Genomic DNA, 19406 nt, shown 5'->3' with positions numbered 1-19406 from the left:
AGAATAAAGTGGAGGAAGGATGGGAGGAAGTTCCCATAATAGTCTGAAACTATTGGCTAGTGAGTACTCTAAGTGGAAGGGTGATAGGGCCTTGGAAGCCTTTGTTTCCTCTCATCCTTTCCTTCCCTGCCTAAACACGATGACATTATTCATCAGTTCACAAATGACAACTGGGAGGGTGAAACTTTAGAAGAACTACTACATCAGATGATTCATAGTGACATGAGGAAACATCTTCTTACCTATGCAGTCACAGTGCCTGTGTAATCCTTATATATTGTTCTTCTGAGCCAGGATGGCAAGGAGGGAAATTAAGAGTTTTCTTAAACAGCATGGAATTCTCATATTTTATAGAATAGTGGCATGCTCAATATAGAAAATTTGGAAAGCAGGTATACATATTAAAAGGAAGGAAATCATCTGAGTTATACCACCAAGAAATAATTCGTATTTATATTTTTCTTTAGTGTACAAATAGGATAACACTTGTCATGGGAATTTCTAGTTCTTTCTTAATTTAACTTCATAGTTACATTATGAGGTGTTCACCATATCACTAAATACTTTATGATGCCATAGTTTTAATGTTGTCTAATATTACATGAAAATGTAAATGTAATGGTTGAAAATATTTTCTGACATAGTATATATAGCACAGTGGCTCTTAAATCAATGAATATTACAATTATGGGGACGTTTTAAAGCATAGTGATGCCTGGGTTAACACTAGACTAAAATCAATCTCTTCAAGTTGGGCTTTGACATCATCATTTTGTAAAACACTTGCCTATGAAAATGCATGTTCATGTGAAAAAATATAAAGTGTACATTTTGGCATGAGGAGCAAAGATAATTCTACCTCTTCTAAAACAATAAGTATACCATCTTTCATTGATTCTTTGATCCATTGTTAATCACATGCAAATTCTTTTTTAAACTTTTTTTAAGTTTTATTTTATTTGAGAGAGAGAACGATAGCAACAGAGAGAGAGAGAGAGAGAGCATAAGTGGGGGAAGGGGGGAAAGAGAGAGAGAGAGAGAGAGGCAGAGAGAGGGAGAGAGAGAGAGAATCCCAAGCAATGTGGGGCTCAGACTCAGGAACTGCGAGATTATGACCTGAGCCGAAATCAAGAGTCAGACTCTTACCCGATTGAGCCACCCAGGCGCCCCAATCACAATCAAATTCTTAATCTCTAATGAACGTGCAAGAGCTTGAAGGACTACTAATTCTGCAAGGCCAAGGAGAGCAGAGGGGATAGGTGACAAGGGAGAGTGAAAAAGGATCAATGTAGCCCTCTCATGGTTGTACTCCTAATAGTATACGGATATGCTTGAAACGCAATAGAATCCTCTAGTTTTCTGACATTGATGATTAAAAATATTTTTAAATGACAATTAAGCATCATCTGTGAATTTAAAGTTGTTCACTGACCTTCTCTCCTGCTTGCCCAGAAGGACCGGGGTCTCCAGTTGGACCTGCTCGACCCTTGGGTCCTTCAGGGCCATCTTCTCCTCTTGGACCTACTTGACCAACTTCTCCCTGAAACACAGCGTAGCAAAATTCTTATAATTTAAAATACATTGGAGATTGAATAAGAGACATTATAGTCTATCAGAAAGTCATATTCTTCAACTCTTCATTTATTTCCTTATGTTTTATTTATGACAAAGAGGCCTGAAAACGTTGGACTTCATCAACCTTTCCATTGGTAAATAGACAACTGAATATAGTCTGACATTTGAGAGCTTGTTTGGAGGTTCTAGCAGGGGAGCGCAGCTACTCGTATACCCTTGATCGAAGAAGGGTCCTCCTGTATTGGGGAAAGTTGTCCTCTTCGACTGAGCGTGCTTCCGGAGGGACACACGTGGAGCGGTGAGGAAGGAAGGGGACCCCCGCCTAGCCAGCCAGATCAGCTGAATCAACCCTGGCGATCAACGGGGTAACAGATGTCGCAGCCAGATCGCCCTCCCATCCTAGTCTGACATTTGAAAACCTACAACAGCCTGATGCTACCATGTTTAATATTAAAGTAATTTTAACACATCTGTGTTGCACAGAGGAAGAAAAAAAAATAAGATTCAAAGTTAGATGGTATAGGGTGGCAGAATAATCAACCCCAAAATATGCCACTCTGGTGTGAAGATTAGTTTGAACTGAAAGCAACTGAGAAGAAGCAGATGTAAGAGAAGCTGCTAACAGCAGGATATAAATTTTCAAAAGTGCCCTCCCTCCCCTTTCTACAAGAAAAGACAAATGTTAATCACTGGAGACAACTAGACCCTTATCAGTCTGGAGCCAAAAGCAGACACCAGAGGAATCTATTCAACAAACTTCATTAACTAGCCTTTGTCTACCTTTAGTTTCCAATATATCTACCTTCCCACAATTTGCAGCCCTAGAAACTAAAAGTCCTTTTCCTTGTCATCTCTCTAAAAATTTATTCTTCCTTTGCTGAAATGCCATATAAGCCCAAATTCTAACCACCCCTTTGAGGTAATTATCATGGAGTGCTCCCATGTGTAAACTTGAGGCACAGGCTAGAAAACTTCTGTTTGTTTTTCTTTTGTTAATTTGTCTTTTGTCAATCTAATTTTACAGGGCCCCAGCCTGAGAAACTAGCAGGTTAGTAGGAAAAAGTAATTTTCCTCTCTGACAATAGCAATTTTGGAAAACACTTTTGGAACACAAGAAAAATGCCTCCATTTTAGACTTGTTTTTCACATTTATAGTTTTAGGGACTGAAATGTGTAAATCATTGCCCCCATTCTGGAAACAAGCATTACATACATTTTAGGGAAACAAAAAAATTCTGCAGTATGCTTCTTTGCTTAGATATATTAGGTATTATGGTGTTAGATAAAATAAATCTTCCCAATAAAGCATGTAGTTTAATTTACTTTGGGAAACTCATATTTTTGTTTGTTTTCTAGACATTCATTACCAGAAAAAAAGTGTACTACTTTTATGCTCAAAAATTCAAGATCACTAATAATGAAAGTTCAAGAAAGTTGCAAATACATGGTTTCCAAGCAATAGCTCACCACAAAATTTAGAAGAAACCTATAAAACCTTTTAAGACAGAGAGGCAGAGAGAGAAGCCCAAGCAGGCCCTGCACTGTCAACACAGACCCCAATTCAGGGCTCAAACCCACAAAATGAGAGATCGTGGCCTGAGCCAAAATCAAGAGTCAGACAATTTAAACTGCTGAGCCACCCAGACGCCTTTCAAACCACTTCTTTTAAACAATTTGATCATCAACTTAGAAAATACCTATAAATAATACTACTCAACTTTATGCACACACACACACACACACACACACACACACGATGTAGAACATGGGAATTTAGTGTAATATCTGAAAGACTATATTGTCTCCACAAAAATTAACATGTCTAATCTTCATATAAAAATCAAAGTGAGCAAAGTCTCAGTACGAACATTTTTATTTATTCTGTGCTTTCTATATTTAAATATAAGGATATACACATGCATGCCTACATATACACACACATGTAAGTGTTTATTTTAGTACGAATTTTCCTCTTACTTACTCTGTCACCTTTAAGACCCATGTCACCTTTGAATCCTGGAAAACCATCTTCACCCTAAAAAATAAAAGTAATAAAACTGGTGTTTAATGATTTGCTTGAATGAATCTAAAACATGGCTATATAAAATATGAACACTGATAATTTAGGGAAAATTGTTCTGGGAAATGTGAATCCTAGCTGTGAAATCTCCTTCTCCCTATTCTAATCTTTATTGCCTGTATCCTGTCGTCTTTTTATTATTATTGGCTCCAAGTTACTCCAGGAAATTTTCCTCCAATATGTCAATTAGATCTCTGTCTTATGGGGGATATAACCATTCCCTTATAATAACATATATCTTATGCCATCTGAACACATAAAAAGTAAATATTTAATAATTCTCATTTTAACTTTGGAATACAAGGACTTTTGATTACCAATTAAAATGTTTTTACCCTTAATTTTATACTAATTCACACCAAAGAATATTATAGTATGCATTTTGTATCATGTGCTTTAGATAAATGCCTTGTAGCTCAACTTGTATTCTATATTACAATCTCTTTTCAGATGTAAAATAAGCAAGCCAACATTATTCTTTACATGTCAATAGAGAATGTTCATTATCACATCAGTTCAGTAATACTGAAAACTGGGCTTCCTTTAGTAAAGAAAGCAGAAATATTTCATACTATTCTGAGTGAAATTTAGATTTTTAACAGTCAGCTTCATAGGGCTGCCTGGGTGGCTGTCAGTTAAGCATCCCACTCTTGTTTTTGGCTCAGGTCTTGATCTCATGGTGAGATCCAGCCCCACATCAGGCTCTACACTGGGTGTGGAGCCTGCTTAAGATTTTCTCTCTCTCTTTCTGCCCATCCCTCCCTCAAAAAAAAATTAAAAATAAAGAATAAATAAAAGTAAGCTTCATGAACAAACTTAATGTCTCTTAATTTCAAGAAAAAAATTAAATTCCTAAAGAATAACCATTCAATTTTCAATAGCATTAATTGAGCATTACTCTGTTCTGAGTCCATGTATGGAGTATTTTGAGATTTTTAACAATAAAAACTAAGATAGAACATTTGCATTAACTTTGATACACATGGAGATGGATGTTCAGATGATAAAAACATGAAGATGATGATGGTTCTGGTGTTGGTGGTAGTGAAGCAAGAAGCTATTTGAAGAAGGTTTGACAGGGCAGTTGGTATGTTAATTAGGAGTTAGAGAATGGATATTACTTAAAAAGTTTGAGGAAAGGATATTTCAGGCCAAGTATGAGAACAGAGCTAGGAAGATTGGCACATATACTTCCACATTCTGCTGCCAAGTGACCTCTATAAAAAACAAAACTGATCACACAATTTTTTACTTTAAAACAACTCAATGGTTCCAAATTGTTAATAATGAATATAAGCTGCCATCTCTCCCCTCCCCTTCTGACAAGCATGATCTAGCCCTTGCTTGTTCATTTTGGCAGTCATATCTTTGATCTTGAATCTCTCCTCTACCCCCTACCCAAATGCACTGAGATTGAGTTCTAGAAAAAATTGATTACCTATATTTCCATTTGTAATTTTTGCATTGGTTGCCATTGTCATACACACACCTGCAAACCCTTTACCTTCTCTGTCTACCTCTGTCTACCTTTACTCTTCTTCCAAGACTCAGTTCATAATTCTGCTGTGAAGTTTCCTATGACCTCAGTCTTTCTCCCACCTTGAAATTAACCTCTCTGTCTTGTGTGCTCCCACTGAACATTTATTATCAGAACATGCCACCCTGCACTTAGTAAATCATAGTTTTTTTTCTTCTATTAATTGGTAGAAAATAAGACTTATGCCTAATTAGCCTCTGTGCTTCCAGTGCCTCATACATTTTTGCTCCTCAATAACCATGCCATTTAATAAACATTTACTAAATGGACCCTTACTAAGTGAACATGCCTCAGTGTCTGTTTAGCAAGGTATGTTAAGATCCAGAACATATTAGGTAATTATGGATATGAGACCTAAACCTGGAAACGGGGTCCAATCTGGTATCTTGCTTAAACCTAAAAATTATGACAGGTCTAGAAAGTTACCTTTAAGACAAAAGCATGACGTTTTCAGTATTCTGGCTATAAAGTAGCCGTGTAAGTAGGATTCTTTCTGTACTGGATGCAACTGGGCAATAATAGAGGCTTAAAAGCTGAAAATGACCATTTAACTTCCTATTGACTATTGTCTTCATTACCTTCTCTCTAGAGAGAAAGGTAATTACACAGTTGCCAAATTTAGTTTAAAGAACACTGAAATCTAAGTCAAAAAATCAATAACAGATTTTACAATTTTTCCAGGCACAAATTTTTGTTTTAGGAGAGAAGATCATTGACTATAAGCTATTTCTGGCACATCTTTGTTTTCAATATGTTCACAATTAGAAAATAAATTAGAAAAGCAAATAAGAAATAAATTAGAAGATTTAAATTATTAGGTGTATCCTTACAATAAGTGGCATTTTTTAAAACAAGTGACTCTATCAAGTTACTAAGCTTTTCAGTCCTAAAACTATCAGGTCTGAATTAATCTTCAGAAAGAAAAAAGGAAACAGTTTTAGGAGAGGGGTAAACAAGGAATTCACCTATGCCATTTGTCATTGGGTTATGTTGCGTAAGGTCTAAGGAACACATCTGTCTGTACAATGAAGAATTCTAATTCTAGTTAGGGTACTAACTTGCTTTTTCACCTTTAGTTAACAATTAACATTGTTATGTGTAAAAAGAAAAAAAGTTTCAACATCCTTCCTTATCTCTTTCAAGAAAAATGGCCAATTATAAACATTCTCAGAAAAACAAAATAAATAATAGATATTAAAATTCACTAATATTTAATGACTCTTCACAGTTTGAAAATAGGGAGAATTTGTATTAGAACAAAGTTTCCATTAACTTTTATATGAATTTCTCTAATCTAGATAATACGTTATTAGATTTGATAAAATAACAGGTATAAATATAATAAAAGATACAAAAAAAAGTATTGCTGAAAATTACCTTAGCGATTTTTTAGGACAATGTTTTTATTTTACACACTTAAAATAAGACTCAGTAAATTAAACAATCTGCCTCAGTTTACCAGTCTACTTAGTATGAGAACTAGAATTGGAACTCAAAATTTTTATAGCCCGCGGCGGGCTCTGTGCTGACAGCTCAGAGCCTGGAGCCTGCTTCAGATTCTGTGTCTCCCCCTCTCTCTGCCTCTCCCCAACTGGCTTTCTTTCTCTCAAAAATAAACATTAAAAAACATTAAACAACAAACATTTAATTTTTTTTTATTTTTAATTCTTTTTCTCTACATCTACTTGTTGCTTCTGAGATCACACACCATTCAAAACAACCAATAATCTCCAATTGTTTTTCTACATATAAGCAGTATACATTATTTTCCTGTGTGAATTTCTCTTCACAGGTATCTCATCATCTATATTCTTACTTACTTCTGTCATTTTGCCACTATCTCTTTTCCAGCAAGTTTACAACTTTCCCACCCCAATTAACCTTTCCTTTAAACACTGTCTTTCCTAAACTCTTTGGAAGGCACTTATTGCAGACAAAAATTTGAATTAACTCTTAAATGTCTTAAGAAATATTGCAAACAGAGAAAATGCTTATATGTGTGTATATATGTATTTTTTTTTTGCATAGGCCATCTGCAAATAATTACAAGTTCAACCCTATCTGACCAATCATTGGGCTCAACTACCAACTCAATAGGACATTATCCCTGAAGTTCATCTGTGATGATCAGAATGAATTGGGATTCTTATCAAAGTAACTGAGTTCATTTCAAATTCATAATAATTTTTATACAGTAGAACTGAATATAGTTGCATTACTTAACAATGCCTCAGTATGTTACTTTTTATTTTTTAGAAAAAATTATAATGGATATAATAGTCCCATCCCTTCAGTCCTTGTTTTCCATTCCTCATTGGTATCAAATCCACACAAGGTGCTTCTTTTTTTTTTGGTGCTTTTAATAACATTATGACTATGGGAACTAAATTATCATTAAAATCAAAATTTATATTCCATAGTTTCTCAACAAAGCTATAAACATTTTATTCTAAACACTATTTTTTAAATATAATATTGTATTAAGAATAATACTGCCTGTGAGTAATGCCATTTTACTTTTTTTTTAATGTTTGTTTATTTTGAGAGAGAGAGAGAGACAGGGGAGGAGCAGAGAGAGAGGGAGACACAGAATACATCCAAAGCAGGCACCAGGCTCCGGAGCTATCAGCACAGAGCCTGTTATGGGGCTCGAACCCACAAACCGCAGATCATGACCTGAGCTGAAATCAAGAGTTGGGCACCTGAGCCACCAAGGTGCCCCTGCCATTTTATTTTAACATAATCAGTGAAGGATCTGGGGGTTCTACACTTACATTAAACATTTATGTAAACAAACAAACAAAAAAAACACCTCACTTTCAGTTTCTTTTCCCAAGGACAATTAAACTACAAATGCTCTATGAAAAATTCCACATTCTTTCATTCACTTCTGCCTAGTTTTAATCTTTATTTCTTCTCATTAATATTTTTGTTTTGCATACAGTATAATATCTAAGATTTCTTCTTCCCCCAATTGATTTAGAGTACTTCTAACTTTCATAATTTCCAATGCATTTCAGCTTAACTTTGGGGATTTCAGTAAAGAAAGGAGGGAATAAACATTCCTCTGTTAGGCATATAACTGGATATGTACAAGCCCTGTGGCTAATTTATTCATAGGCAACTCTATGATTTATAAAAGGTAAACACATGTAAGAAAAAAAGGGATATAGGATTAATTCTGTTTATGACATATCTTTGCTTCTGTTCTATAATGTAGTCCTCACCCCAGGGTATAATCTTTTTTCAAAAAAGTTTCCATGATACACAGTACAAATGTCTGCTATCAAGTAATCACTTAATATATGAGGAAATTAAATAGCTGTTGAATGAATTTAAATTTTTGATCTAATAGATATGTAGTAATTAAAATCACCTAAATAAATTATATCTTACCTTTTCACCTTTAGAGCCCTTGAGGCCTCTGACACCATCTGCTCCCTATAGAATAAATTAGAAGGATTAAGTGATTGTAATATTTTTCACTGAAAATAAATGGTGTGAAAAAAAATAACGTTTACCTTTACTCCTCGGGGGCCAGGGTAACCAATAGGACCCTGTGGACCAGGAGGACCCTGAAAAAGACCCATTGCTACTTAAACATGCATTATGTTGAAAGTGCTACTCATCCACACACGGTAATTTTACCAAATAATCTACAAGAATATGATATTTTTCTACTACTGGTAAAGATTATTTGAGGTTTATCATTTGTTTCTGAAGTCAGATAGGATGAACAAACCATGTGATTAGCCCTACCTACTCCAAATTTATTGTATTATATGTTTATGAAAAAATAAGATAAACATTATCAAGAAGATGATCAAAATTTACATATTTTCCACAGCTGGCTTCATTTAATTAGTTTACCTAAAGGAAACAATTTTTTAAATAGAATATATAATTTCTATAGTAATGCTGTGTTTTAATGCTATTTTAATAAAAATCTAAAACTACCAACTCTAAACAAACTGATCCTACCCCCTTCCCTTGTAATTCAAAGTAGTACTAACAATAAATAAGCTCTTATTTTAACATTTTATTTAGATATTTTGATAATTATTGCTCTTACAATTAAATATTCTCTTGTTTAAAAGTTACCAGAGAGTAATAAAGTAAAATTGGAGTGACATAAATAGTTTAATGATATTTAGTAATTCTTACCCAGTTTCATATTGTCATTTATGGCCATTCATTCCACATATACTACCTTTGCAAAATCTAGATTTATCTCTGATCATGAGAGTATTTATTTAAAAAAGAATATACTCTAATTTATAAAATTACTATTACAAAATTAAAAGTTATCTAAGGCACATCTGTTTTTTTAAACCTTGAATAAAAATAACTACCAGAACATTACTGTATTTAAATGATAGCAAAAGAAATCTTTAGAGAGTAAAGACATATTTAAAGGTAGAAACAAACTATTTTCATGTACTTACTTTCTAATATTCCTATCCCTAAATGATAAGAATATATATATGTAATGTTTACATATATATTATATGTTTATATATTTATACATATATACATATATATATCATAAAGATGACTGAAGTAAAGCATTTTCTCTTAGACATAAGGTGACAGGACATCTACATAGATACTCTGTGACATACCAGAGCACCTTTTTCTCCAGACTGGCCTTCTTTTCCAGGATGACCCTATATTTAGCAAAAACATATACTGGTAAGATGCAATTTTAATGGTAGTTTATAATACTATGAAATTGTTCCTTTTTTTTCAAACCTATGGTTTCAAAAGATATTGAACATTTTGCATCTGTGCATATGGCCCTAAACAACATTATAAACTGTAGCATTTGGAAGGAAACATAAGCTTAAATTTTATGGATGTAAGTTTCACCAACTACATAATGTATTTGAGAGTTTGGAAAAAGTACATAAAACAAAACAGATCATCATTAACAATTCAACTCTGGTATCAACAGTTCTTATATAGAGGCATTTTAATCTGACTTCTATTTCTCAGATTGATCAAATAATGAAATACGCACCTTCAAAAGGCAGCTAAGGCATATGAACGGGACATTTGATAATATAGCAAGATCATAAATACTAATAGTGTTAATAATAAAATTCTCGAGATTCAATAAGCAAAAATGTATTACTCCATCACAATTATACCCAATACAAATTTCGCATCTTAGCTCAAAAATCTAAGTAGTTTGAAGAGAAAAAGCATAAATAACAAATTTTTATATATAACAACTGTAGAGATAATATATTTACATTATTTATTATTACATTTGGGGTACAATAAACACTGCTATATTTCTAGAAGGAAGGAATCCCTGGAGGCTGAGGATTTTCATGGAAAGTGTTTAAGGAAATTTACAAATGGTGAGAAATTACCCCTTGGACCCTCAAGAAAGAGGTACTTTGAAAAAGAAGAGAGAATGGAAAAGTGTAATGAAAAAAAAAAGTGCTACGAAAGGTATAGAGATAAAGATGATTTGAGAAACGCTGAGAGAATAGTGAGTGGATCTGTTTGCCTGGAACTAATGGCTCATGAGGAAGTAGGAAAATCTGAGCATCTGAGATTCTGGCACCAGAGCACCAGAATGAGTTTATCCAAGAATCACTGCATGATCATTAAAGATTTTGCAATATGGAAGTAACATGATGCAATGGTATTTGAGAGGGATCAATGTTTAATTACTGGCTCAATTTGTTTTTATTACTAACTTCAGAAAAAAAAATCACTTCTAAAACACATGTGAAACCTATTTTTGAAGATAAATATGTAGAAATTTTAATGACAAGTAACTATTACTTACAGGAGGCCCATCAGCACCAGGAAGTCCTGCAAGTCCTGGTTTTCCTTGTGGTCCCTAATTAAACAGAGAAAAAGCATCTTATTTCTCTTTTAAATGAGAATAATGAAAAATATAACTTTTATGCAGGAATATACTATTAATAAAATTCTTAACTCAAGTCACTGGTTTTTATCTATAAGCAACAAACATTTAAATAACTATTAAACATATGTGGAAAATGATATATAGAGATAAATGAAAACCAAATTTGACCTACATCAAAAACATGCTAGTTTTGGCCTGCTTAGTAGTCCCAAATGTATCTTTTTTTATTAACAAATTAGGTTTTGCATACCACAATAAACTAGAGCTTAGAGAATAAAAAGAAAAGCAATATAGATCAGAAATATAGATTTATATCATTGAAAAATAAACAATGCACATGTCTATCAAAGATACTGATATGTATTGATTGAAATAATTACATAGTAATACTTATAAAATATAACTAATTATTAAAATATGTGAGAAATATATTATATTGTGACAGTTATTCATAGGACATAAAAACAAATCTAATATTTTGATGTCAAAGTTCATAAGCTAATATGCAACCAACAAATAACAACAAAGTAACTATCTATTCAACACATCACTCTTAATTTCCATTTGACCACAGAGGGTTTCAAATCTCTTTTAACATGCCACTACTACAGTTGGAACATAGTAAGAATCACTATTGCAAAAAGTAAACTCTTTCTTGATAGGAACATGGGCATTCTGCTGAGAATAATTAACATATCAAGTCTCCAGAGTTCAAACAAGTATTGCTTACTGGTCAAGTTATTAGCCAGAATTTAGAAACAATTGAAAGGGAAAACATATATAAGCAAGCCTAGATAGTGGACACAATTTAGCATTTTTTTCATTCTCAAAGGGTATTTAGGAAAAGCATTACATTTATGTAGATTTACAGTATAATGTTATAAGAGATATAACTTAAATTACAATAGAATAACAAAAAAATGAAGATATCCTTTAAATTGAACAATTTTTATTTTATAACTGAGGTTAACTGCCTCTCATTTAAAAGATTTAAATGTTTCAATCCCGTTTACCACTCTGAAAAGTCATTTTAAGTCAAGTAATCTAACATTATGTAATAATCATTGTAAAACAACGTATTTTTAATGGCAGTATCTTGTCTGTGACATACATCATCTTTTTCTCTCAAGACAATTGTCTTATTTCTTGAAAACAAGATGTTGACTACAAATGCAGAACTATTCCATTAGTTATTCTTATCAACAGACACGATATCTCCACAACCATCACCTACACACAAGACTACATGGATTTTTTGTTGCTGATATATCTAATGGACTAGAAATATTAAAACTCTTGAACTATAAAATGATTTTTTAAACTGAGTTAACCATTCTGACTGATGTGAGGTCATATCTTATTGTAGTTTTAATTTGTATTCCCCTGACAATGAGTGATGTTGAGCATCTTTTCATGTGTCTGTCAGCCATCTGGAAATCTGAAAAATGTCTATTCATGTCTTCTGCCCATTTCTTAACTAGATTACTTGTTTTTTAGGTGTTGAGTTTGATAAGTTATTTATATATTTTGGACACTAACCCTTTAGAAGATATATCATTTGCAAATATCTTCTCTCATTCTGTAGGCTGCCTTTTAGTTTTGTTGATTGTTTCCTTCATTGTGCAGAAGCTTTACATTTTGATGAAGTCCCAATAGTTTATTTTTGTTTTTGCTTTCCTTGACTCAGGAAACATATCTAGTAAGAACCTAATGTTTATAGCAGCATTATCAAGAATAGCCAAGTTAGGAAACAGCCAAAGTGTCTATCAACTGATGAATGGATAAAGAAGATGCAACACACACACACACACACACACACACACACACACACACTGGAATGGTACACAGCCATAAAAAAGAATGAAATCATGCCATTTGCAACAATGTGGATGGAACCAGATAGTATTATGCTAAGTGAAATAAGTCAGTGAGAAAAAGACAAATACTATATGATTTCACTCACACATGGAATTTAAAAAACAAAACAGATGAACATAGGGGAGAGAAAGAGAAGCAAACCAATAAACAGACTCTTAACTATAGAGAACAAACTGATAATTATTGGAGGGGAGGTGGGCAGGGGGATGGGTTAAACAGGTTATGGGTATTAAGGAGGACACTTGCTATGATGAGCATCGGACGTTGTATGCAAGTGATGAATCACTAAAGTCTACACCTGAGACTAATATTGTACTATATGTTAACTAGCTGGAATTTAAATAAAAACTTAGATAAAAATATTTTTAAATTTTTTTTATTAGTTTTCTTTATTTTTGAGAGGTAGAGACAGAGCATGTGTTGGGGAGGAGCAGAGAGAGAGGGAGACACAGAATCCGAAGCAGGCTCCAGGCTCTGAGCTGTCAGCACAGAGCCTGACTCGGGGCTCAAACCCATGAACTGTGAGATCATGACCTAAGCTGAAGTCAGATGCTTAACCGACTGAGCCACCCAGGTGCCCCAACTTGGAGAAAAATATTAAGTTAAAATAAATCCATCTCTTTTATTTTTATTTACTTTTTAAATGTTTATTTATTTTGAGAGAGAGAGAGAGAGAGAGAGAGAGAGAGAAGGAGAGAGAGAGAGAGAGAGAGATGGAATGAGGAGTTATGTTAAGCAAAAGATTAGTGTTTTTTTAATATACCGTCCATTTTAAGTCTCAATTCCATGAAATATCATCATGGGTATGGGTAAATTAACTAATGTTAATATATGAGAGAGTTTCAATATAAATGAACCCAGATCCATATCCATGTCTTCAAAGTCCTTGACTTTAATCTTTATTTTGTGTCTTGTTATTTCATTCTTAACTCATAACATTATATAATAATATTAGTTTTCTGTAAAGAAATAAACATGTGAGTGATGTAAATTCTGACGTCATAAATTAAATCACAAGAAATATTCAGCATATATAAGTTATCAAAATGTCAGGATAAAGGATACTGTTGTTTTATCCAATTTAGTTAACTAAAAAATTTTATCAAATATTTTATCACAAATATAATAAAAGTACAGGCTATAATAACTTAGGGAAAAATATAAAAGTTACTGGGAATTTAAAATATATGACAATAGTTAAGTTATATCTGTTAGATTCTACCATGATCCAACTGAAAATATTATTCACCAAGTTTTGGGAGAAAGGGCTCTTGACCCAGAATGAACACAATACAGTGTATCATAAAAAAAAAAAAAAAGTAATATAGATGCAAAATAAAATGTAACATAGATGCAATATAAACAGAACATGCTTCTCTTGTGTTCTTGAGTTCCTTTCTTGTTTTGATAAAAAGAGACTATCTTTGAACCCTCAAATTAGATACATTCAGACCACAGAAGGAAGCAGCTAATGCTTAAGACAGCTTTCTTCTTACCACAAGTACAATGAACCAAATCTTGTATTTTCCCTTTGGCTTGACAAAGGGAATTCAGATATTCTAGTCTACCTTAACAGCAAATTCCTCTTAGTAATCCAATGCATGGTAGAAAACTTGATAGGCATATGCCTCAAGTACAATTTATTATGAATATATTCTGGTCATGATGAGCTAATCTAAAGTATGGTAAAATAGGCCCAAATTAAAATTTCTGATCTAAAGTAAAGATTTGAGCACACCTGGGAGGCTCAGTCGGTTAGGCATCTGACTCAATTTCAACTCAGGTCATGATCTCACAGTTTGTGGGATCAAGCTCCATGTAGGGCTCTGAGCTAACAGCATGGAGCCTGCTTGGGATAATCACTCTTCCTCTCTCTCTCTGCTCCTCCCCCACTTGCATGCACACACACACTCTCTCTCTCTGTCTCAAAAAAAACAAAAACAAAAACAAAATACAAGACAAAACAAAAAAAAAACTTTAAAAAGAAATGTCTTAAAGTACATATGTGAAATCACCTTTGGTACTTTACATTTTAAATACATAGGGCAGTCTCCAAAAGAGCTCTAATACTGTACCATATAGAAAATATGCACAGAAAAAAAGCACTTGAAAGACAACTTAAATTTGATGTTAATTCTCACAACATAATAATAGGATAAATAACTCAATTAGAATATTACCAAAGTATGTGAAAAGATATTTTACCAAAGAAAATAGAGAAATGGCCAGTAAGCACATGAATAGATGCTCAATATCACTAGTGGTTAGGGGAATGGAAATTAATAGCACAATGAGATACCATTTCGCTCCAAGAAGAATGACCATAATCAAAAAGAAAAACAAACATTCATGAAGATCTAAGGAAACTAGAATCTTCATACAATGCTGATGGGAAGGAAATAATGGTGCAACAGTTTGGAAGCTTCTTCAAATGTTAAGCATTACATGCAGCATATAACCCATGGTAACCTATGTATCTACCCAAAAGAGATCAAAATTTGTCCACACAAAGACCTATATGCAAATATTCATAGCAGCACTATTGATAGCAGCTAAGAAGCTTAAACAACTTGTAAGTCCATTACTGCTGAACAAGTAAACAAAATGGAGTATATTCCATTAATGGAAACCATTTGGCAATAAAAAGGAGCAAAAAAAAAAAAAATGATGTATGCTGCAACATAATAAGCCTCAAAAACTTTAAGTCAAATGAAAGAAATCAGACTCAAAGGTCACATATTATATTCATTTATATGATTAAATTCATATTTTATATTCACTCATGTATTTCATTCACATTAAATGCCCAGTAAAGACAAATCTATAAAGACAGAAAACAGATTAGTGGTTGTCTAAGTCTAGTGGTTGTCTAAGTGGGTAGAACACAAGTGCATATTGACATAAAGTTTCTTTCTGGGGTGGTATAAATGGTCTAAAATTGTGATTGTGGCACAACTCTATATATTTACTGAAAATCATTGGCCAGTACACTCACAATGAGTGAAATTTTATGGTATGAAATTACACCCCAGTAAAACTGTTTATTTTTTTTAAATTATATGTTCACATAAATCAACACAAGTAAGGGGAAAAAGACATTAAAAAGAACCTGTTAACATTGTACTGTAACTATAGGAGACAGGAATATTACTTAAGGAATCTGGCAGAAGAAATCAGAGAAAAACATCTTTTTAATCAAAGATTTATTATTTTTCTGATCCAGACATTGAGTTATTAACAAGAACATTCTTTGCCATTTATACATAAAAAATGGTGGGAATCATAACTTCACAATTTTCCCTTAATCAGATCTTCCTAAAAAACCCTTTGTCACAGCAAATCTAATGACATTTTTTAAATAATGAGAAAGAAAAGGAGAACCGAAAGGAAGAGAAAGCATTCATTCATTCCAGTACATTTCTAAAATTAATATAGCTGAGAATGTCACATTTGGAAGCTATCCAAATGGAAATATGTGATATTTTATCATTTATAGTTCAGAGATGCATGAATGGCTTCCCCTCACACTGTACCCTCAAGGTTTTACTCCAGATTATTTCCTTATGTGCTGAGCCATCTCAACATCTTATCAAAACCAGATGGCAAGGCATTGCATCTGGCTAAGGTTGACAACCCGAAATTGGTTGCCAGATTACTAGAACAAACAGAGTAACTTACTTTTTCACCAGGAGGACCAATTGGACCTTGTGGACCAGGAAGACCCTATTTTAAAAGAATTTATTTCACATGTCAGGAATCACATCATAAGAACGAATTTTTTAAAAAAGTAAAATAACCTTCTATTTCACATGCAATGAGTTATGAGAATCTGTATACATTCCCCACGTTTCCCAGAAAGTTTTGGAACACTATGAGGCATTTTACACAAGCTACTCTTTTGGCAGCGTGATTGTAATGTGATCCGATTCAGACCCTTCTGCAGGTGTGGCTTTCGCCCTGGCATTCCATGAACACTGAATGACTCATTTTATTCTTGAAAAAAGGGGCCTCTGCACATTTGCTTAATTTAAAAAAAGGTGGGGGGGGGGGGAAGAATTGCCTTCCTACTTTCACACTGTAAACATTTTAAGCCCTACACAGAATTTTTGAGGCTGTCAGTTTTCTCACGAAAAGATACGATCTTACCCCATTATCTCAAAGGAGCTGCAGTGGCTTAGACTTACCTGAGGTCCTGGATTCCCTTGCTGACCTGGAGGTCCAGGCTCCCCTTGGGGACCCTGCCACAGGAAAATATAAAGAGTCTTTAATAGGGCTATTTCGCATAGTTTTTTTTTTTTCTTCTCAATTGAAAATCAGTCCCTAAATCAGTTTTCCCTATGGAGAATCTGAAAAATCTTGGAAAATATTAATGCTAGCAGAACTTAATGGACTTAGCAAAATGTAAGAAATTTTTTAGACTTAGCAACAAAAGTGATTTGTTAGAACCTAGATGGCAGAAATGAGTTATTTTACAGATGTTATCTACATACCATGTTTCCTTTTGGTCCTGGGGGGCCGTCTACACCTGCAATACCCTTCAATGAAGGAAAAAAAATATATATATATATGTATATAATATACATATGGATGTTTATAAGTTTAAATGCCTCAATAGAAAATCAAAAGACTAACCTAATAGCATGGCACCCACTAGTCTAGGGTGACTAAAACTCATTTTAGGATTTAGAGGAGATGAGATAAAAGGTAAGGTCTATATTCTCCTTTCTGTGTCCACATTGGAGACAACCTAGCAGCATTTTGTACTGTGTGTTGGAAATTTAACATGAAACAGTGAAGTGGATAAACAAAAAGGAGGAGAAAAGAAAGAAAGGGGTAGAGTGGAGAATGATCAGTGTAACCAATAGGCAGCATCATTAGGTCTCAGAATACAATAAGGCAGTAAACACTTAGCTGTCTACTGAAAGCTGTCATGGCCTTGGGCTTTAAAGAGTGACAACAAGCTTTTCCTAGAAAATTCTGAATATTTCCAGCAATACATACAGGCTGCCCTGTAGGTCCTGGAGTCCCCCTTGGTCCCAGCAAACCTCGAGGACCCTAGAAGGAAAAAAAAAAAAAAAAAGCATGTCCTCATAAGGAATGCGCTCAAAGTACACTTCCTCCTCTAAAGACATTTTAATGCGATGTTTGGAGCAAAAATATCTATACATCTTTTATTAACACATGGCAAGTAGTGTTTAAAATACCATTTTTATGTAACACAAATATCTCATGTTTATGCTGATCCAAAAGCCAGAATGGGTAACAGGGAGTTTTAGCACATACACTGTGTATCTCTGATTCTATAAATTTACATATAAATTACTTGGGAAATTGTTAAATAGGAAATAATTTCATATTTTATGCCACTTTTGTGTCATTTTCTGATTGGTACTGAATCTTACTAAGTATTATATTTCAATCAAATAAATTATACAAATAGAAAAATCCTGATTTTCACTCATTTCATATTTAGGTATATTTCTTCTTGAGAGAATATTCACAAAGGGAAAGAAACAGACAGCTGGATAACTATATATACAGATTATAGAAGCCACTCTCCTGAGAGAAGATTGTTTTTAATTATTATTATTTAAAATTAATCAATATCTCCTTTTCTTTTTTCCCCTCCTCTATCTTCTTTTCCTTCTTTAGAAAAATCAGTACAGTAATTTATTACCTCTCATATTCCCTTGAGCTATTATGCCTTTGCATTGACAGGCCCTATAATGTGACAAGCTTGGACTGAAATTAAGAGGCCTGGGTTCTAGTCTGGTGTTTTGATTAGTTTTGGGTAAACCTTCCCAATTCAGTTTCCTCATTTATATAATTTGGTGGAAAAAAATAATATAATTTAGCACATGTCATCCTTATATATGATATATACTAAGCTTGTAAATTTTTTGTTTCTTCTGGTTATGAGATCCATTTATCCTAAACATATAGATTCTGGAGCTACTGATGATATAAAAAATAAAATAAAACAAAGAAATAGCAACAAAAACTAGGTAAGTTCTTTGGCTGAAAAGATGTTACCTCTGATTTTCTCTATAACTTGGACCTCTATGTGCCTTTCTTTTAAAATGGTTTCCCATAACAACTGCCTGGTTAGCTTAGGTAAGACTTCTATAGTCACCTGAGTTTATTAGTGACTATACATGTATGACACCGGTCACTATTTTTCCAAACTAGGGTATTATTTTAAAAGAAAGAAAGTTGCTTACAGCTTCACCTGGAAGACCCCTAGGTCCAATTTCTCCATCTTCTCCCTGTCATTGACAAAATGAATGGGAGGTAATGCAATTAGACAATATATCAATTCAACAAGACTTTGTTCTCTTATGTTTTCATTTTAAATATTTCTTAAAAGAAATGAAGTTTCATATACCCTCATTCCATCTTCTCCAGGGGGACCAGGAGGACCTTGCGGACCCCGTTCACCCTATTAAACA

General features: G+C 33.5%; 1 protein-coding gene across 2 annotated transcripts in view; it reads right to left on the bottom strand.

Moving 5' to 3' along the window:
- Positions 1-19406, bottom strand: part of COL11A1 (collagen type XI alpha 1 chain) — a 218620-nt gene that overhangs the window by 93856 nt on the left and 105358 nt on the right. For both annotated transcript variants that reach the window (XM_049616699.1, XM_049616700.1), the window contains 12 exons: positions 19343-19396; positions 19179-19223; positions 17959-18012; positions 17448-17492; positions 17142-17195; positions 16636-16680; positions 10996-11049; positions 9815-9859; positions 8714-8767; positions 8589-8633; positions 3557-3610; positions 1433-1540 (listed from right to left, as the gene is read on the bottom strand). In XM_049616699.1, coding sequence (XP_049472656.1) covers positions 1433-1540; positions 3557-3610; positions 8589-8633; positions 8714-8767; positions 9815-9859; positions 10996-11049; positions 16636-16680; positions 17142-17195; positions 17448-17492; positions 17959-18012; positions 19179-19223; positions 19343-19396 — 657 coding nt within the window. The remainder of the gene's footprint in view (positions 1-1432; positions 1541-3556; positions 3611-8588; positions 8634-8713; positions 8768-9814; positions 9860-10995; positions 11050-16635; positions 16681-17141; positions 17196-17447; positions 17493-17958; positions 18013-19178; positions 19224-19342; positions 19397-19406) is intronic.

The sequence above is a fragment of the Panthera uncia genome, assembly GCF_023721935.1.
Source record: "Panthera uncia isolate 11264 chromosome C1 unlocalized genomic scaffold, Puncia_PCG_1.0 HiC_scaffold_4, whole genome shotgun sequence".
In the NCBI taxonomy this organism is placed as follows: domain Eukaryota; kingdom Metazoa; phylum Chordata; class Mammalia; order Carnivora; family Felidae; genus Panthera; species Panthera uncia.
This window is presented reverse-complemented; position numbering and strand designations above follow the sequence as displayed.